This window comes from Apodemus sylvaticus, chromosome 9, assembly GCF_947179515.1.
Source record: "Apodemus sylvaticus chromosome 9, mApoSyl1.1, whole genome shotgun sequence".
NCBI lineage: Eukaryota > Metazoa > Chordata > Mammalia > Rodentia > Muridae > Apodemus > Apodemus sylvaticus.
This window is the reverse complement of record NC_067480.1, coordinates 22,802,952-22,825,011: the sequence shown is the minus strand read 5'-3', so window position 1 is coordinate 22,825,011 and position 22,060 is coordinate 22,802,952. Positions and strand designations below refer to the sequence as shown.

Here is a 22,060-nt window from a genome sequence, read left to right as displayed (position 1 = left end):
GTTGGTGAACAGTCTACAATCCCTAACTGTGATTTTTTTTTTTAATGAACCGGTGATTTCAAAAATTAAATTCAGTAGTTGGGCGGTGGTGGCGCATACCTGTAATCCCAGCACTTGGGAGGCAGAGGCAGGCGGATTTCTGAGTTCGAGGCCAGCCTGGTCTACAGAGTGAGTTCCAGGACAGCCAGGACCACACAGAGAAACCCTGTCTTGAAAAAACCAAATCCAAAAAAAAAAAAACAAAACAAAACAAAACAAAAAAAAAAAAAAACCAAAAATCAATTAATTAATTAAGTTCAAATTCACCGTAGGTAAGAGGAGACCTGCATGAGCGATTTAATTACTGCAAGGTGACACGGGCCCACACCCTTGTTCACAGTCTCCAGTTCATCACTGCATAGCACCCAACGGCTGGTAGGTCAATTTGAGTTTAGTGACATGAAAGAATAAATAGGATGAGAGTGTCTCTGAAGGTACAGTTTTGAGGTAGGCCCAGGTTTAAAGCCATTTTGTCCTTATTGAGAGGGCCTCCATTATTACTCTTTGGTAATTATATGTTCAGGGAAGTAAAGTCATGTATAATGCTAGAGAGCTGTTGGTCCTCCTGGATGGTCTAATTTGGTGCAAGCTTAAATTATCTACCATGTCTGTACTGAGAACACGATGTTTTTTAATGATTGCACTGAAATATTTTCATGCTTTCTGAATTTTGTGGTACGTCCATACGTTTTTGTCCCAGAGGCAAGTAAGTCCCTCGCTCTAGACCCCCTCATCCCGCAAAGGGAAACCCAGGCTACAACGAAGCACGAGGCACAGGCTTCTCGTCTAGGTGAGCTCTACAAACCACGGCACTCACCCCCACCGCATCTTCCAAGTCTCGCGAGAAGACACTCCAGCTTGTCCAATCCAAGGCCCGCAGCATCTTCCCGCGCTTTCAAGCCCCACCAGGCCAATCATGGTGCTAGCCTGTTTGCACAGGCCAATAGGAGCTCTCCTCGGGCAGTGGGCGGGCCTCCAGCAGCCGTTACCCGACAAGCCCTGGGCCACTACTCGTTGGAAAGCAGAGGAGGAGGAGGCAGAGGCGAGAACAATCTGGAGGAAAGGTTCGACGGCAGGGACGCAGGCGACGCTTATGGTGAGCCCATCCTGGAGGCGACACACCCCAGCCTCACCCTCACCCCGGGCAGGTGCGGCGGGGAGCCTGTGCTGGCCTGTGCTAGCCTGTGCTGCCCTGCAGCAAAGCACCGGCTCCGTTGCATTTGTGATCCCACCATCTTGTAGCGGTTCTCTTGTTTATGAGACAAAGGCTTAGGTTGCTCCCCCCCTGCCCCCCGCTGTCCTGGAAGTCACCTTCCCAGTGGACACGCCTATTGGTGTGATGCCGGCATGGAACCCAGGACTCCTGCATGCCCGGCAAGGGCTCTGCCCCTGAGCCAGGTCCCTAGGCTCGCCACAAGTACTGTGATGGTGGCTACAGAGACAAGTGGGCACCAATTTCCCGCAAAGATTGTGTTGTCGCTGAGGCCAGATGTTCTGGAAATCAACAAAGGTTGGCCTCTGGCATCTGCACACATCTGTACATGTATCTGGTTTTTTTTAAAAAAAAAAAAAAAGATATGCTAGTTGTGGTAAAAACATGCTGGTAAGTCGTCCCTTTTCCTCACATCATAAGATTGAATTCTGGGCTTATTTCTATTGGTTGTCAGAACTCATCAGTGCAATCCACACCTTTCATTTTCTTTGAGGGGAAAGTTTTTGGTTTGTTTGTTTGGTTTGGTTTTTCGAGACAGGGTTTCTCTGGGTAGCCCTGGCTATCCTGGAACTCACTCTGTAGACCAGGCTGGCCTCGAAATCAGAAATCCGCCTGCCTCTGCCTCCCAAGTGCTGAGATTACAGGTGTGCGCCACCACCGCCCAGCGGTTTTTCTTTTTTAATTTTGCAATTATATTTATGTACAGAAAACTTAGTGTACATTTTACCCAGTTTAGTGGCGAGTTCTTTAGCCTTTGCCTTTTCCAGCCTGGCAATGCGAGCCACAGACTTAGGACCCAGGACGTTGCCTCCCCAGTGGCAGTAGATCTCGTCATATCTGCCATTGTAATTGGTCCTAACAGCTTCCACCAGCTTAGCCAGAGCGCCCTTGTCTTCCGAGTTAACCTGTGTGAAGGCAACAGTGGTGCATGTCTTCCTGGGGACCAGGCACCCCAGCCTGGGCTTTCCCTTGATGATGCAGTAGGGTATCCCCTTCTTTCCACACAGGGCAGGCAGGAAAACCACCAGCTTGATGGGGTCTACATCATGGGCAATCACCACCAGCTGAGCCTTCCTGTTCACCAAGGTGGTGACTGTGTTGACTCCTGCGCGGAGGACAGGTGGTCTCTTAGTTGGGATGTCCCCTTTGCCAGCGGCTTTCTTCTCAGCATGGGCCAATAGCCTTTGCTTCTTGTCTCGCTTTGTCTCTGGCCTGTACTTGTATGCGGGCAAACTTAAGCCTCAGAGTAGATGTTCGCCTGTGAGGCCTGGGTGAGCTGGTTAATGGCAGGAGGGACTTTGAGCCGCTTATGGAGGATGGCTCTGTAGCCTGATGTCGCGGGGCCATTTGTTGAAGTGTATTGGATCTCTTTTGGGCTAGGTGGCCTGCCCAGTGCCAAAGTTCTTGGGCCTTTTCTCAAAGGGTTGGTCACCTTCTTGGCCTCCTGTTTCTTGACAATGACTGCCTGGGCCACCTTCTTCTCCTTGGCCTTCTTTTCCTTTGGGCATCTTGCTCTGCTGGTGGAAAGAGAAAGAAGAGAGAATTGTGGGTGATAAGTTAGTGGTCGCAGAAATCCCAGGTGAAGTTTTTAAATACGGATTTAGTTTCCTTAGGAGCTAATAGACCATTGAAGTGTCAGATTTGTTAGAGAAACAACATATTATTGCATTAATATGCGACTAGGTTAGTGGTTTATGTTTTCTTAGATTAAGTCTTGCAAAGATTATCAATTCCATTTGTTTTTAAGAAACAACTTTTGGCCTTGTGCCTATTCATCTACTAATTCTGTCTTGTTTACGTTTTATAATTTCCTACCTTATTGTTTGGTCTTACCTTGTGCTGCCTTTTCTAGATTTTTATATATTTTTATTTGTGCTGTGTATGCCTGCATACTACATGCTTGTGACTGCAGAGAACAGAAGAGGCCATCGGTAACGGAGCTGGAATTTGGTTCTGAGTCTCCCACTGTGGGAGCTGGGACTCAAACCTGCATCCTCATAAAGCAGTGAGTGCTCCTAACCACTGAGCCATCTCTCCAGTACAAGCCTCTTCAGAACCTTCAGGCATTTCTTGTAAATCTTTTGTAATGAAAGGATTTAATACCTTTTTCTATTGATAATAAATGTGCTGGTTCTTGAACCCAGGTTCGATGCATGAGACGTTAGGCAAGTAGTCAACTACTACTGACTTACATTGCCCAATCCCTAAAGCTGTACATTTTTCTAAGCACTATTTTAGCTGCATGCTACATAAAAAATTTCAAAATGTTTTCTAATTTCCATTGTGATTTATTTCACCCAGGACTTTTATGAATGTGTTGTTTCATTTCCAAATTCTAAGAAAGTAACATCTTTTATCGTTTTAGTTTGTGTTGTTTTATTTGGGGGTGGGGCGGGTACAGACTCTTATGATGTTGCTCTGACTAACCTGGCAGTCATTCTGTAGTTCAGGATGGTTCAAGATCTGCCTCCCAAGTATAGATACTAAAGGTATTCACTACACATCCAAGAACATAAACAAGTCCTGTTGCCTTGCCATAAAAAAGTCTAGGAAAATTGTGTGAAGTAATGTTTTATCATACAATATAATGGGCATATAATATAGGACTGTGGTCCTCTCACTTCTACGTTAATGATCTAAAGGTCTGTGGCTCTGACTCAGGCTGTCAGGTTTGCATGGCTAGTGTGTGAGTAGCTGAGTCATTCTGCTTGCCCTTTTGGGGAGGGTGGGTAGGTGGTTGGTTAGTCGGTTGTTGGTATGGTTTGGTTTTTGAGACAGGGTTTCTCTTTGTAACCCTGGCTGTCCTGGAACTCACTCTGTAGACCAGGCTAGTCTCAAACTCAGAGATCCTCCTGCCTCTGCTTCCCTAGTGCTGTGAATAAAGGTGTGGACTGCTGTCACTGCCCAGCTGCATTTTAGGTTTGTAAACCCATCTCCATCTCCCTTTTCTTTTTTCTTCATTATACGCAAATGAAGTTTGCTGTAGACAAAGCCTTAGGCAGGCCTGCAATTATCTCAATAAATATCCTACCTGTGCTGCTTTGGGTTAGAAAGCAAAAAACTGAAAACCCACTTAAACATATCAACAAGACAGAATTTTTTTTTTTTCATTTTGGAAAGAAGGGAGTCTTGGAAGTCAGCTTTGTTTGTCACTTTCAGCAAACTCTATAAAGATACTTTGTACAATCTAGAGTGGCTGGGGATGCTCATGGCTGCCAGGAATCTGAATGTAGATCAGCATGCAGGTTTCTCTCCTCAGCTCCTGGTTGGGTCTTCTTAGCTCTACAAAGTGCTAGGGAAATAATTTCTACACATATTTGGCAACAGACTCAGATTTGATCTCAGTGTGGTGGTTGACTAAGAATGGCCCTCATAGGCTCACCTGATACTTAGTCACCAGGGGGTAGAACTCCTTGGTAGGATTATGAGAGGTGTGGCCTCCCAGATGTAGTCATTCAAGGTAGGCTTTGAAGTTTCAAATGCCTGTGCCAGACCCAGACTTTGTCTCTTCCTGCTGCCTGTGGGATTCTCGGCTGCTTCTCCAGCACCATGTCTGCCTCCCTGCTGCCATGCTTCTTTCCGTGATGATAATAGTAAGCCTCTGAAACTGTAAGCCAGCCCCATTACATGTTTTCTTTTATATGGGCCACCTTGGTTATGGGCTCCTCACAATAGAACAATGACTAAGATACCTGACCATATATTTCATGTACTATAGAAATCTGAAAGAATGTCTTATGTCTTGCTTACATTTTTTATATAGCTATAATTCATACTTTTAAATCAGTTTTTCAAAAAGGCTAGAGATATAGCTTAGTTAATAGTGTTTATACAAAGCCCTGGATTTCATCCACAATACCCCATAAGTTAGATATACCTATAGTTTCAGTATGTGACTGTTAGGAGACAGTGGGTCAAAGAATCAAAGTCATACTTAGTTACATAGTGAACTACAGGCCAGTTTGGAATATGTAAGACTGTTGAGATGAAAGAGAGAGAGAGAGAGAGAGAGAGAGAGGTCACTCAATGTTTTAATGTTTATTGTCTCTCTGATATTAGAATCTTTGATTATAACTGCTGCTTTGTTTATTTCTAAGTTTTATAACTCCATGCCAAGTATACTAATAGCTCAATGTTACACCTTTCCTAGAATATACATCTTTGAACTATGCAAGCCACTGCAGCAGATTCTGATAAAATCTACCACAAAAATGGAGGACACTTCCAAAACGGTAAGGATGCGCACTGTTGGTGAATGAGACATTTCGTAAACAGGACTTCCTTCGGGGTGACTAGTTTAAAGCCTCGACAGCAAGCTGGGACAACTCAGCACATTTTTAACTTTGCCGACTCCCTCATGAGTTTTTGGTAGCTAGCTGTAGGCAAATGGCTTTATTATGTAGTAGGAAAGGCAAAAGACACAAACCTTGTAAGTCTATGGAAGACCAATCTGTTTAATCTTAAAATTGTAATATGATAAGATAGTGTAAAAAGTTTAAAATGAACAAGATATTAACTCACTATTATCATAAGCAAAACAAATAACTAGTGTCCCTGATGTGTGACAGTAACTCCTGTGTAATCTATATTTATTGCAGCTTGCTGAGCATTTACATATATGTTTTTATCATAACTTCAGATTTCCTTTACCTGCTTTGAACTTTAACTTCCCTTCCCCTGCCTTCCCTTACCCTTCCTCCTTTGCACCTGTTCTTCATGGCCCTCCTTTCTTTAGTGATAAACACTCAGTTCAAATGGAGTGCCCAGTGACTCAGAGTGGTGTTTAAGCAGGTAGTGGCCTAGCAGGGGTCATGAAATAAAGGGAGTCAAGTGTGCTTTTTAGTAAAATGAAATAGGAAATTCCAGAAGTTATTAGAACAAGAGTAGTTCCTATTCTATAAGAGTTTTGTGACACTTCTGCACACAGTGTCTGCTCTGCAGTACCCTCTCTGGTCTTACCTCTGTGCTCTTGGTCTACCCACCATCATTTCCTATGCTTCTTGCTCACAAGAAGTCTTTACAACTCAGACTCAGTCACATGATCACTACCCTTTGAAGGCCCTGGTTTGCCCTGGTTCTCCCTTCCCTTAAGACAAAAGGCAGATGTCTTAGCACCTTATAAAAGGCCTTACCAGTTCCCTGGACTCCACTCAGACAGCTCTTTACTCCATGCAGGCTGGGTTATTAGTTCCTGCAAGGGCTGATGCATTCACACAGCTGGCTGCACTTGCCAACGTTTTCCCCAAACCCTGCCCTTCCTTTTTCCTTAGATTCACCAGTTCATTAGCACAATGGTCAGTGCTTCTCTTTTAACTGTGGTTGGTTTTTTACGTGCTTATCTCTGACCTTAGGAAAACCATATGTTGCAAGTATAGCCCAGTATCCTCTTGCCTTCATTTGCACACTGTGTCAACTGACACCTGTAGATAGTCCATAATTTATTAAATGATACTATTTTTTAAAGTTTATTAGGCATATCCACAAGTAAAGTGGCTGCCCTATAAAGAAAAGACCTCTCTATAAAGAAAGACTTCAGGAAGAATCTTTACACTGTGCCATTTCAGATAGTTATAGCAAAACACCATCGATTAAGTGGCTTGAACAACTGCAGATTATTTTTTCATAGTTCTGGGGCCAGAAGTGTGAGGTTCAGATGCCAGGATGGTTAGATCCTCCTGAGGAATCCCTTTCTAGCTGGTGAATAATGTGTCTTAATGTGTGGGACTTGACACCAAGAGAAAAGAGCTTGTTGCATTTTGAAGGGTAATCTTATCCTGAGGTCCTCACCTAATCCTAAGTATCTCTCATGTCCCACCTTTCATAACTGTCCCTGTGGGACTAGAGCCATAGTGTGCTCACTTGGAGATGGGTTCTGATTTGTTTGCATTGCTACAACCCATGTTTGTGTTTGTCGTTGATGATGTAAAAGGAGGTCAGGACTCGGCGGAGCTGGGACCAGAGTATGACTAGTCTTTTCCAGTCAGTTTTAGAAATATTGTTAACATACTCTTTGTTCTACTGTTTTGAACAGATAAACTTTATAATCCTAAGAAAGAAAATATGTTCTTTTCCAATGGTTGCATCGAAGTTGAAACGACCTCTCCTAATGGTGACGGGTACTCCTTGGCAACAGAAGAAAGATCTAGTGACAGAGAGAACAGCAGTGTTGACCAGAGAGATTTATCAGAACTATCCTTTGCAGAAAATCAAGATACTAATGTGGAGAGTATTTTTTCCCAGTCAAATGAGTTTGAAGATAGTATTGACTATGCTTTTTTGAATGAGACCTATTCTATCCATTATTCAGAATCAAAACTCAAGGATGAAAATCTTTTGCATTTATATTCACAATTATATCCTGAAGTACACAAAAGAGTAGAGATGGGGTTTGACACTTTAGGACCTCAAGATAATAATAGCATTGGATTGGGAAGGAGCCCCAAGGCTTCAGATGCTGACTGTGGAGCCATGCAGAAGAGTGACATGGACGAGGACTCGCAGCAGGAGTACCACAGTGCAGAGCTGGAGTATATGAGTGCACACTTAGCCTTTGACCCATCAAAGACAGCAAGCAGGTCTAGGCTGGACATTAGTGAGGGGAAAACATCAAGCTATGACTTTAAATGTGGTGGCAGTTTAGAAGATAATCATGGCAACTTAAAGAGTGTTCCCAACCCCTCTTTGGAATCACTTAATGGTTTTGCACAAGAATGTTCACCTCAAGTCTGTACCTCTCAGAGTTCTGATATGTTAAAAGAGCCAAAATACGAAAAATGTAAGGAACAAGAGCTTGATTTAACATATCATGAAGCATTTGATAACATTTTACAGAGAAGCAGTTCTCCTGTAAGCCCTCAGAAAGTATCTGAAACTCAAGTATATACTAAAGAAATGAAATCTCAAACAGTTGAAAGAAAAGACTTTTATGGAAATAGAGTTTTCCAGAACAAAGCATCACAGCACCCTGAGAATGCTGTCATGTTTCTGCAAGACCAAGCCCTTGAGACACACCTGAGGGCTAATGATGCTCAACGGCCTTCTGGGCCTTGTATTCCAGATGACTCAGTCATCTCTCTCTGTGGCTCTTTGCAATACAAAAGCCTCCATGAGCCAGGCTTTTTCTCTCCTGTGATAGCACGGGTGGCAGCCACAGATAATCAGGAAGAAGTAGAGGACAGCTGCCTGCACCATGTACAAGGCAGTGGCACAAATAAAACATGTCTTATGAAAGAAATGTACATTAAGTCAACGCCAGATGCAGCATCCTGTGCAGCTGCAGTTCAGCAGATACTGGATGTGAGCAGCAGAGCAAATGCAAGCTCTTCCATAGTGTCTGCCTCAAGCAACACAGAGACAAAGATGGTGAGGCAGAGTCAACCTGAAGAGTGGCAAAGTGACAAACACAGCGTGGCCTGTAATACTGACTGGTCATGTGGGTGGCAGTGCAGAGACGCCCAGGCCTGGGCCGCTGCCCCAAGAAATGACACAGGACAGCAGCGCTCGCCTAGCGGCTCAAAGCCCAGTGGGAACTCCCTGACCCTGACCGAGGTAAAGTCCATAGCATCAAACTTGTCATCTACTCTACAGATTTTCAGTTATGCAACTGGGGTTGAGTTCCTTGTATAGGGATCTCAAGGGGGTGGATGCTAGGTGATACATCTCTGTCTTCTGGTGGCAGACATTGTCACAAAATTGTTTTGAAGATTTCACATCTTGGAACTCCATGTATTATGGCATTAATTTTTGTTATATATTTGTAATTTTATATTGTTTTCAGAATCCCTTGGAATTAAGAAAAACATTTGATACCACAGACAGACAGAAACATCCTGAGAGGTAGGTCAGTTGTACAAGTTCACACATGTATATGGGAAAGAAAAGCTCTAAGATTGCTTTGTTTTCTGTGTAGCATATTTAAACATGTAGAGTTAAAGGGACTTTAAGGAATCTTACATTTTGGCCACTCCTTCTAACAGATATACTGAGCGACATATAATGTCAGCACTCACCATGAGGAGCCTGCAGTCCCTCCCTCATGCCTCATCTGGACACTTCTTTCTTTCAAGTAAATTAAGCAGATTATATAAACTAGCACCTTCAGGAAAATGCCATATATTTGAAGAGATAAATAGTTATACAGGGAAGTATTTTTAAACCATCTTCATTGGTTTTATTTTGCATTTATTAATAATCCAAAAGACAATTGGAGCCGTAAAGCAGGAGTGGAAGAAAAGAAAGCCACACAACCACAGTCTGAAACCCTGGGCTTTTTTTTTCTTCATCTTTTTAATGACTAGTCTGGTATCCCAAAGCTATAAAATTAAATTTAAAAATTAAACTTCCGCTGGGCAGTGGTGGCACACTCCTGTAATCTCAGCACTTGGGAGGCAGGAGCAGGCGGGTTTCTGAGTTCGAGGCCAGCCTGGTCTACAGAGTGAGTTCCAGAACAGTCAGGGCTACACAGAGAAACCCTGTCTCCCGAACCCCCCCCCCAAAAAAATTGAACTTCCAAAACAGCAGTAAATAGTAGTAAGTAGTTGAGGGACTTTCCAAAAACTCTTAGAAACTCTTAATAACTAAAAAACTCAAGTGACTTGAAATTTAAAAAAAGAAAAGTTTAGATTACATTTCTGTTTGTGGAAATGCAAGTGTACAAGGAGGCCAGAGGACAGCTTGCAGGAGTTGATTCTCTCTCCATGGAATGGATTTCCAGGACTGGACTCATTTTGTCAAGCACTGAGCCCTCTCACCGGGCTGGCTTGGGGCTTCTTGTAATATAGCAAAGTACTTCCTTTTATGAATGTCTCTTAATAACTAAGAAAAATGTAAATTGTGTCCATTTTCTATTAAATAACACATTTAACAACAGTTTAGGCCTTAAATGCCTATTACTGTAAAAAGCTTGGTGAGCCCTTGACTGAGACAGAACATAGATCTATCACCTCTGGATGAACTGAGTCCTCACTGGAGACGGACCTGCCTATGAGAGAAGTAAGTTCAGAGGTGACTTCCAGCTCTGAGACTATATGGAGTTGTTAAGCTTTGATCCTGATGAGATGTTCCTATCATGTCCCCTTTTTAATAGGAATTGAATTAAACCTGACAGGGAAATGTAAGAAATTTAAAATCTAGCTGGGTGGTGGTGGCGCACGCCTTTGGTCCAAGCACGGAGGAGGCAGAGGCAGGCAGATCTCTAGAGTTTAAGGCCAACTTGGTGTACAGACCAAGTTTCCAGGACAGTTGGGGCTACACAGAGAAGCTCTGTCTTGAAAAACAAAAGAAAAAAAAAGAAAGAAATTAAGCTGTGTTTCTAGAAAGAAGCCTGTCACTACTGTAGAACATGTTGCGTCTTCCCTAATACTGTCTTTTACTTTAAAGGGCATTTCAGCTTTGTGAGGAGACGGCTCCACCATCAAAGTGCTGTGAGAAGACCACTGAGAGGGCCATGAAGGCAGAGATGCACCTTCTGGATGTTTGCTACCAGATGTGCCATCGCCACTGTTGCCACATTTACAAACTTGTAATGGAAAGTACAGCGGGACTCAATAGGTGTTGATCAATTTTAAATCTAGATTTTCTTAAAAATTTATCACTGACTTTATTCAAGAAACCTAATTTCAATTTTTGAAAGACAAAACGTAGGCTATATCTGGATTTATCAGCTTCCTTAAAAGTAATAAATTAAAAAAAAATTCTTTTTCTTGGTGTAGTAATAATTCTAGCACTTAAGAGGCAGAGGCAGGGGTATGACTAAGTTGGAGGCTAGCCTAGGCTACCTAGTGAGTAACAGGCCAGCCAGGGCTGCGTTTTAAGATCTGTTTCAAAAATCAAAAATAAAATACTGACTTAGTGACGCTTTTACTGCTGTGAAGAGACACCATGACTAAGGCAACTCTTAAAAGGACATTTTAATTGGGTCTGGCTTACGGGTTCAGAGGTTCAGTCCATTATCAAAATGGGAACATGGCAGCATCCAGGCAGGCATGGTGCAGGAGGAGTTGAGAGTTGTACATCTTCATCTGAAGGCTGCTAGTACAATACCAACTTCCAGGCAGTTAGGATGAGGGTCTTAGAGTCCACACCCATACTGACATGCCTATTCCAACAAGCCCACACCTTCTAATAGTGCCAATTGATGGGCTGAGCATATACAAACCATCACAAATACGAAAGAGTGAATTGTGGTTGGGGTAATTAATCCAGTAAAATAAACGTGCTTACTACCTGAGTAAGGGTAAAGTCAGTTGGGGTTTCTTCATGGACTTCTGTCATGCTTTCTGGCTTACCTGTTGGGGTTGCTGATACTAACCCTAGAAAATGTATCTACTGTGCTTCACTTAACAGGTAAAATTAGAATCTGGTAGAGCTAGAACAATGTATGTTACCATGTTAGTGTTAGGCGAATGACTTGAGCCTAAATAATGTAGTTCTGTGAACTTAACTTTGAACAGGAATTTACCAACTGATTCTGCTAAGAAGGAATTAGGCTCAGCACTGCTGTCTGTCCTGGGAGACTTGAAAGTTAGGTATATGAACTTGAAAGGAAAAGTCCACAAGGGCATACCCCTGGAAGAGCTGCCTCCACTGTTACTGGAGTCCAAACTGTTATCTGCCTTCTCTGATTTTGCTTCCAGGGTATGTATGCATTCTAAAATAAAACTATTACTTCATTCTGACAGAAAATATACTAAATCTGTTTCCCCTTGTTTTCAGCTAATGAAAGAAGAAGCATGCAGGTGATTACAGTCTTCTCTAACGTAGAGCTTACCTGTTCTTAAAAACTACTTAAGCCATGTATCTAAATGCTCTTCTTTCTGAACCACTGATAAATTTTTTACGGGATGTTTATTTATTCAGCCTTTCAGGAGCAAATTCTGAGCTGGATAATAAAAGTCTACCTGATGTTGATATTTCTCCAAGCCTACTAAAGACATTGTCTCAGGTATGCATTGGAGAGGGAAGCCTGCATGTTTGTGTGTGCAGGTATGCATGCATGTGTGTTTTCTGCTAAGAGAGTATACAAACAAATACTGAGAGAGCATCCCACTGGAAAACTCTTTAAAAAGAAATAATAATTTCAAAGCTAAATTTTATATGCTCAGATTTGTTGTGTATTTTTTAAAATAATTTAGCCATTTAACAGTCTGTGCTGTTATCCTGATGGCTGTGTAGCTGTAAAACAGCCTGCTGACTCAGGACAAAAAGCCTAAAACATAAGGAGTGTTTCTGGGGGCGCAGTTCTTGAGAGCTCTTTTGTCTAGCATGTATAAGGCTCCATCCCTAGTACTGCAAAAAAATTATTTAAGTAATAAATTTAAAATACAGTATAATACAATTTTATAGTCTTTTTAGTTTTGACTATAAAAAAAATATAGTTCCTTTTCTATTTTTTATTTACTGTTTGTGTAGAGGTGTGTGTGTGTGTGTGTGTGTGTGTGTGTGTGTGTGTGTGTGTGTGTGTCTGTCTGTCACAGGGCACATATGAAGGTCAGAGGACACTTCTAGAAGTCAGTCATTTCATCCTCCCACCCACCCTGTGGGTCCTGGACATCACACTCAGGTTGTCACACTTAGTGGCTAGCTTACCCCATGAGCCAGCTCGCCAGCCCTGAACTTATATGATGCCTTTAAGGGTCAATTAATTGCTTGTTTTTAAGATGGAATGCTGTTCAGGTACTGTCTTCACAGTTTAGCATAGTTATGTCACCTTTGGTGTGACTTTGTGATTTTCTTCAGATAGCTCTGGGTTTTTGTTTGTGTGTGGCAGGGGGTGGGTTCTGGATTGAGTTTTGGTTTTAGGGCTTTTTGTTTTGTTTTGTGGTATTAGAATCAAACACTAACCCTCACACATTCTAGGCACATACGACCCTTGAAGTAGTACACCCTAACTCTTACGTGTCTTCCTTTTCAGGAAAATATAAATATAGAGAAAAACTCAGGTGTACACAAAGGGTTTGTATTTCCCGTAGAGAAAATCTTAGACTCTGAAATGTTTAAAAGTTATTATCTCAAAAAAATCATAAGTAACAGTACTCATGCCATCACTGTAAACAGAATTAAAAACCCAAATTCATACTGATATAAATCAACAAGCTATTCTGGGTATTTTTACTACAAACCAGATGATAATGATTTTTTTGTCATAGCCTTCATTATTGGGAGGGCAGAATAATACAAGGGAACAATGCCTGCCTCAGGTAGAATGCAGCAATTGTTATCCCTTATCTTTGTTTCTGTTTGTATTTAATCTTCAGATGTCTTTTATATCTGACCATAGTCATCCTAAGCAAGATAAATCACCCATGAACAATGTTTCTAAAAATGGTGCTGTAAACATAAACTTTAATCACGACAAAGGTAGGAATGAAAATATATTTCATACATTATTGTTTGTGTGGTATGTCTATATCCATATATCTACATAGTGATACAGCTATGGATGTTGTTTGTGTGGTGTGTCCATCTCCATATAGCTATATGTTGATATAGACAATGGATATTGTTGGTGTGGCTTCCAGAGAACAATGTGTCAAGCATGTTGATGCACACCTTTAATCCCTGTGCTCAGGATGCAGAGGTGGGCACTCTGGGTTCAAGGCCAGCCTGATCCTTATAGTGAGTTCCAGGACAGCTAGAACTACACAGAGAGACTCCATCTCCAAATACAAAAAAATAAAAATAAAATTAGATAAAAACAGAAAACAAGTAATGCAGCATGTTTACTGGGTTTGTTATGTCAAAATAGTTCATTCATAAAGGGTAACTCCCAAAAGTGACAGAGGAAAGCCTTTGATATATTGGGCATCAGTGTTCAGTTAAGGAAATTGGGAACCAGAAGCCTTAGACTGAAAGAGCTTTGTGCTCTGTGCCTGGTCAGAGACCTGGCTCGCTATTCACAGTGCTCATCTCTAGGTCCCACATAAAGGTCACCCTTGTCTTGACAGACATGTTTATAAATGTGTTCTGAGAGGTAGACACGCACAGTTTACAGTTCCTTGTGCTCATGCCTTAGAGTGTAAAACCATCCACGAAGCAAGTGAAGATTGGTATGATGCCACAGAGAGGCTGACTGGAGCTGACTTCTCAGAAACTCAAGAAAACACCAGATACGAGGAATGGGAGCCAACGAATCCATTAGGTTTGTTTGTAGGAATATACAGAAAAAATTATAACCTAGATTGCCTGAAAATGCTGGTTTCTTTCTATGTTCTTTTATGAGATGAGCTATAAAAGTATTTTGTTCCTCTTTGTACCTTTTCCTTATTTTTTAAAAGTGAGAAAATTGACCAGTTGGAGTGAAATTTTTAAAGAACAAGCAGTAAGGTTGTCATTTCTTCAGACACAGTGCTCAGCCCACAGGATTGAGCAGTGTTCTTGGACTGGTGACAGGAGAGGAGATGGTAGGAGGTGCCTCTGAATCACAGTCACTGTGGCACTTGACTGCAGTGTCAGCATCTAAAGTGCGAGGAACGCTTCATTGTTCTCTCCCCAGGACACACCGTTACTACACAGATGAGTAAGGTGATGAAGAAGGCAAAGTACGACTAGTGAGGAGGGACTGTGCCGGATCCAACACACCCTCTTACTAGATGAGGGCCTGGAACTGCCCAGGCCTTTGTATACATCCTCTCTAAGACAGAAATAACAGTCGGGGCCCCTTTAATTTTCATAACTGTTTCAAGAGGCTGAGCTACTTTTACTACTGAGGAAAACTGGAATTCCTAGGTCTTCTATTATTACATAAGAATTATAAAAGGTGGAAACTATGAAGTTTTTAGACAAGTATTTATGCACTTTGTGTCCTAAGTGAGTGCTTATAGGGAACCTGCACTCAGTGAATGGGACCTTACCTTACATCCAATCTCACAGTGGAGACCAGGAAAATAGAGCATATAAATTTTGCACACTTTTGTCAAATAGAAAGAAACTAAATCCTAGTTTAATGATACCTAAAGTCAAGTTATTTGCTTCCCATGTTCTTGTTACATGTCCTTCTGTAATAACAAGGTCTGACCCTGCCATCGTTCATGTCTAATATAAAGATATTCTTGGTGTGTTGTTTCTCAGCAAGTAGTGTGCATAGTGAGAGTTTCCAGACCATATTCTAGCCAGTATGCCACTGGGCATTAGGAACCTCTGTGCACCCTTGTTCTAAAAAGCACTTCTTAGAAGCGGAGAGCAATGAGGCTTTGGGTTATATTGCTTATGGTAAACTTTCAAGCTCCTAGAGACTGGATACAGAGTAACCTAACCTCTTTATTTCAGGGTGACATGAATAAGATGCAGACATCTTAAGACTCTTGACTTCAATCTCTGGTGCTTGCTTTTTCTACTTGGGATTTTGTTTTCTTTTTAAAAAGAAAAGGTTACACTATGTAGTCCAGGCTAACCCTTTTCTCAGTGCTTGGATTACAGGTGTGTTCCAACATGATTAGTGTAATGCTGATATCTTCTAACCTCATTATTTGTATCTTCTAACACGTTATTCCTGGGCATGTGTGTGATGTGTGGGTGCCAAGGCATGCTTACAGAGGTTAGAACACAGCTCGACAGAGTCCATTTTCTCCTTCCACCATGTGAGTCCTAAAAATTGGACTCAAGCTGGCAACAAGTGCATTTCCCTGCCATCGAAACTAATAATGCCTTGAGTTTCATTCCCACACACTATCTGGTGGGCGGAAGGGGTGGCCCCTGCCAGATGCCCATTGACTTGTGCACATATGGCTACGCACGTGCATACATGTGTACCCACACACATGGACATACAGGTGCTTGTGCACACATCAGTAAGCTTTGTAATTGGAAACAAAATGAAATATGTAATATTGTTGCCATTTTTCGTTAAAATATTGATGTCACTGTGGGCATTTCTGCGATTTTTTTTCTATAATCAGAATTGAATACTGACCTGCTTGGAAGAGGTAGAAGCTTTCTGATACATGTTGGTGGTCTTTGCCCTTCTGTATCTGAGGTATGTCCAGAATTTCTTTGGGAGGCTTCATTTTTAAATTTGTAAAATTATTGTGATTTTTTTCAACCTTTCACAAATTTTATTTTATTTTTCTTCTTTTAGGATGATTTAAGGTATCATTTCCAGAAATACCAAGTTTCTGAAATTTCAATTTATGATTCATCAATTTATAAATACAGGTATTTACCCAAATTCAGTAGGGTAAACATTACTATGCATTACTATGTATCTGCTGTGCAACAGATACAGTAAGCAAGAACCACTCACCCTGGGGTGGGGGACAGGGTGTACCCAGACTCAACAGATAGCTGCAGAGACTATCTGGAGTTCTTACCAGGTCTTTCTCTCCAGTGGACCTCCCTTCTGATATTTGGTTATGCGGTGTAATCCAGACTGCTGACCCTGTTTTCAGAGTCCTGGGTATTGACAGCATGCAGTGTCACACATGGCCTCCATGTGTATAGGAGAGTTAACTGACCTTTACATATTTATCTGACTACATGGTAGTTCATAGCAGAAGCAGAGTGCATTAAGTAGAAGATATACTCTAGAGACAAGACTGGCTCAACCCCAGCTCCTTCCGTGATTAGAATTAATCTGAATGCATTCCTTGAACTCCCAGTCTTAGCTTCTCTGTAAAGTGAGGAAAAAGATAATAAAGTACCACCTGATTAGCTCTGACCTTAGCTACTTTTGCATTTTGTACTTCTGTTTTATAGTTTTAGGTAGGTGGCTGCATTGCCTGTCTATGGTATCAGAGAGAGAGAGACAGACAGACAGAGACTTGCTACTTTGATATTTATAGATTATCCAGAATCCAGTTACAATGATAATTACTTCATGGAGGCACAATGATGTTCTGTCATAAAAATGATAGCTATTGATTTCAGAGGTCAAGACATTAATTAAGCGGGAATTGCTTATGATTAGGGTTTTAAACTTATAAAAATAGGCACTAATTTTTGTAATTGTAGTCACATAGATTGTGTATGACACATTGATAAGATGTTAATGTATTTTTCTCAGGTTAAACTAGGATTGAATCCTTTAGGGATATTATCCTTCATGTCTTTTTTGTTTTGTTTTGTTTTATTTTTAGTATCTTACCTGAACCCTTAAAAACATGATGCTTTTTTTCTTCTTTTAAAGATTTGTTCTGTTTATAAATTTAAGAAAATGCACTTAAATACAAAAATATAAGGATATTTTAAGTTTGTATCCATAGAGCCATCCTTTGAAAAGCCTTGCTTAAGATTTGGTGTACACTAGCCGGGCGGTGGTAGCACATGCCTGTAATCCCAGCACTCTGGGAGGCAGAGGCAGGCAGATTTCTGAGTTCGAGGCCAGCCTGGTCTACAGAGTGAGTTCCAGAACAGCCAGGGCTATACAGAGAAATCCTGTCTCGAAAAAATCAAATCCAAAAAAACAAAAAACAAAAAAAAGATTTGGTGTACATACTTTTATTAGCACTATTTAGAGCTGCTGACTTATCAGGGATTGTTCTGACCCAGCTTTTCAATTACATAATAAAATTCTGATTAGATTTTTTTTAACTACATATCTACATATTTTTCATTACTGACTATAAATGTGTTTTCATATATTCTACTAAATATTTTCAAGTTTTGTCTTTAACATTGATGCCTCTGAGCATCCTAGAGTATATATTTATGTATAAAATTTAACTTTAATATTTAGAATGTTTAGCGACTTGGCCATAGGCCTCAGAACTGTGTTTGCAATTTAAAACATTAAATTTTAAAGTAATAATTCATAATTATTGCAGATTATCCTATTGCCCCAATGATTTGTTCTGTATTCAGTTATCCTGAATAAACACTTATTTGTTGGTGCATACCTTTACTACCAGCCCTTGAGAAGCAGGGACAGGTGAATCTCTGAGTTCAAGGCCAGCCTGGTCTACCTAGCAAGCTCAAAGAACTAAAGAGAGCCTGTCTCAAAAAATCAAAAACAACAACAAACAATACCTACTTTATCCCAACAATAACAGACAACACCTACTTATCCCAACAACAACAGACAACACCTACTTACCCCAAGCAAGTTTAAGAGCCTTAGGAAGAGCAGCCAGCTGTTGTTGTGAAAGCCATCTTAGTTTTTAGAAGAGTAAGCTAAAGTTGCTCATTAACAAAGAACCTGGTCTTTTGCTCTCATGTTTTAGATTTGCATCTCTTGCTTTTGCAAAAAACAGTAACGCAAAGATGGCTGTGAAGGAAATGAATGGAGTAGAAATCAATGGAAAATCCGTGAGCGTGCAGCTTGTGAAACCCCCTGAAGAGTACACACCACCACCTCTCTCCGCAGCTAGAAATAGCATGGGTGTGAATCATTTGGAGAAAAATAGCAACAAAGATGCCCCCTCTGCCACTTCCACTTATAGGCTGCCCCGAGCTAGATCAAAGCAGCCCGAGTTTGAGCAAGACAGTGAGTTTCCTCCCTTGGACCAGGTTAGTGCTCCTCTCGGATGAGCAGTGGCTGTGCGTGTGCTGCAGTGCTGGAGTGCTGCTGGAACAGCAGGCCTTGTGCTGGCCAAGGTCAGGAAGGCTGTTCTCAGTGGGCATCCTGCCTTCTCCCACAGCCTATGTCTCTTTATACTTGACAAATACCAGTTCATCCATCAGTACGTTTACATGTGTATAATTTATATGTATAATATAGATGTGTGTATATGTGTGTGTATAATTTTCTTTTGTTTGTTTGAAACATGGCTTTTTGTATAACCTTGGCTGCCCTGGAGCTCACTCTGTAAACCAGGCTAGTCTCAAATCAGCCTGCCTCTGCTTCCTAAGTGCTGGGAGTAAAAGCATATACCACTACCACCCTGTGTGATTGATGGACGGATGGACAGACAGATAGATAGGTACTTTTACAGTAGAAGCCTTAACTCATACTTCTCAAAACCGTAAGGCATGGTTATTTTATTTTCATAGCCCTCATCTTCACACCATTGCAGGTTTAATTACTTCCTGGTGTGTGACAGTTTTGCTTAACAAAATGTCTGCTGTCCAGTGGACAGTCCATTAATTTTTTACATGCAATAAAATTCACTCTTGGTGTTCATGACCAGACACAGGAATATAAGCAGGTACCCACCCCTAAAGTCAGAGAACAGTACCCACATTTCCAAACCACTCTCTTATGTGATGCTGGCATGTGTGCACTGTCCTCCCTCCAGCCCTCCTGATCCTGTCCTCTGGGGCCTGCTAGATGCTATTGCTGACTGAGTTTCATTTGAACCTTTCTCTGCCAGGAGGCCCCTCAGCCCTTCTGACCCCACAGGACTTCATTTGCATTCCATTGAACTTAACCAATACTTGTCCTGTGTTTTCATTACCAGGCTTCTAGCTTATAGTCATTGTCCTCACTGATTGTCCTATGATCTGACTTCATTCTCTGAAGTGTCACTGTAACTGTTGTATCCATTGTCAGCACCACATTGCTGTTGGTCTTTTCTTCTCTGCTGCCCTTGAGCACCTGACAGTTCTTCAGAACCCTCCCTTCACTTCACTGACACTTCCTATTTAGGGTTGTTTGGGGCGCAGTAGGAAAGGAGGACACAGACTATGTGAGGAGCTGGGCTGGCTGTGTGGGAGCCGTGACCCTCCTGCTACTGTGCACGTGGGCTTTGCAGCTGTCTTTCCACACAGGTTTTCTGTGCTCATTGCATTCCTGTGCTTCACAGGACTCTAGCTGTAGCAGTTCAGTAAGGTTCTGGGATTGTTTGTCTGAATTTATTTACTCTTAAGAATCTGTGTGCTCATCAACTAGTCTGAGAGAACACTCTCTGGCCCTGTCAGCTGTGGGCATTGGGGAGGTAGAGGGCAGTCTAAAGACAGTATGCTGCAGGCTCTGGCTGCAAGTGTGGATAAAGAAGCGCCAGCTGCCATCCTTGATATACTCACTGGGCAGTTTTCTCACCTCTCAGGAAGTTTCTTACATACTTCTTTGGCTCATATTTTTCAACATTTGTCTCATTTAAATAGGGTATCAAGAAAAATTGTAACCAGATAAAATCTGATCAGTTTTTACCTGAGACACCTTTTCAGTTCACACCTCCAAATACACTAAACCTTCGTAGCTTCACCAAGATCATGAAGAGACTGGTTGAACTGCATCCAGATATCAGCAGGTACTAACTAAAGTTGGAATTTAATTGTATACTTGTATGTAAAACTATAGTGTTCAGAACTTCTGACACACGATTGTTTTAGAAGCAGAATTGCTTATGTCTCTGTTTCTCCTGGTTAGAGACCACATCATAAAGGCTCTTCAGGAAGTGAGGATAAATCACAGAGGTTTTCTGAATGGCTTGTCCATCAATACCATTGTAAAAATGACTTCATCTTTTCTGAGAAACTCTGCTTCCCATTTGAAATAAATGAAGCAACACAGAGGTAAAGAAATCATATACTTTTATACTTAAATATTAAAGATTTGACTTATATAAAACAGTTGATCTTAAGTTGATGGTAATACAATAATAAAATATTCCATTTTAAAACAAGTATACTGTGTTAACTGTTAATTTAAAACCAGTATCTGTAAGAGGGAAGGATTGCTTCAGCTTCTGTTTTCTTCCAGTGTAGTCTATCACGGTGGAGGTGGCATGCAGAAAGGCTCCATGGTGAGGGGAGGGGTGTGTGTGTGTGTGTGTGTGTGTGTGTGTGTGTGTGTGTGTATGGATGAGTTCTTACATGGCAGCCAGACCATGAAGCAGAGAAGTAAACACTAAGACCCAGCCTGCAGCCTTCAAAGGCCTATCCCTACCCCCAGTTACCCACATTAGCTAGCCAGAAGCTAGGAATTTAGAGAGCCTTCTAGACAGCACTGCTCCCAGGCACATGGGGTCTTGTAAACTCAACAAGGATATTTTCAAATGAGTGCAAACTGTACAAAGAGAAACAGGAATAGACATAGAAAGTCCCGGTGAGCTGTGCGCACGCCTGTGCTCAGTGCCTCACAGAGATGCAGACTGGCATCTGGCTCCCCAGCAGTCCACCAGAGCTGCAGCAACTTCGCTGCAGTGGTAGCCATTGACATATGACAGCCAGTGGCCTGTTTCTGCTGCTGACTTAGTAATGCAGCTAGTGATAGGATTCGTCAATGAATAGGTTTTAAATGCATACATATGCTGGGCAGTAGTGGCGCCATGCCTTTCATCCCAGCACTCGGGAGGCGAAGGCCAGTGCATCTCTGAGTTTGAGGCCAGACTGGTCTACAGAGTGAGTTCTAGGACCACCAGAGCTAAATGATGAAATTCTGTCTTGAAAAAAAAAGGGAATACATATAATTTTCCAAGTGAGTTATGAAATGATTAGTATAGTAATAAAGAATACTGCTAGCAAAGTTTTTCTGGACTATGGTATTCGGCATAATCACATTTTAATTGTTGTTTTTCTCTTGTTCTTGATCCTATAGAAAATCTTTGGAAAGTATGAATATCCTTCATCAGAGGAAGTTCTACAGCAATTAGGGAAAAGCCATGGTAATACAATCAGACAGCTCTATAATTGGACCTGACACTTTAAGTATTCTATCTGATAGTCCTCCTTTAAAACCTGGCAACAACAAATAGATAGGTAGTATTAAAATCTGTGTGTATCCTTTATAATGTTTATAAACTTTATTTCAAAATTATTACTCAAGACTTTGAGTTGTGTATTTTGAATCAGAAAAAAATAGGGTCATGTCCATTTATAAATCATCATTAATAAGTCCATTTGAAAAATACTGTCCAGAAAAACATTTATTGCTACTGTTTCAAAGTTCATTACACATGTAAAAATTATGTGAAATGTTTACACCATTCATATGTG

At 41.4% G+C, this 22,060-nt stretch overlaps 1 protein-coding gene across 1 annotated transcript; it reads left to right on the top strand.

Moving 5' to 3' along the window:
• Nucleotides 1–5,420: 5,420 nt before the first annotated feature.
• Rbm44 (RNA binding motif protein 44) lies at nucleotides 5,421–20,632 on the top strand. Its single transcript, XM_052192904.1, has 14 exons — nucleotides 5,421–5,484; nucleotides 7,284–8,800; nucleotides 9,030–9,088; nucleotides 10,631–10,801; nucleotides 11,704–11,887; nucleotides 11,966–11,988; nucleotides 12,110–12,194; nucleotides 13,507–13,609; nucleotides 14,265–14,390; nucleotides 16,147–16,223; nucleotides 16,326–16,402; nucleotides 18,406–18,691; nucleotides 20,228–20,373; nucleotides 20,493–20,632. The coding sequence occupies exons 1-14, from the start codon at nucleotides 5,421–5,423 to the stop codon at nucleotides 20,620–20,622; spliced, it is 3,048 nt and encodes a 1,015-aa protein (XP_052048864.1). The 3' UTR covers nucleotides 20,623–20,632.
• Nucleotides 20,633–22,060: the final 1,428 nt, after the last annotated feature.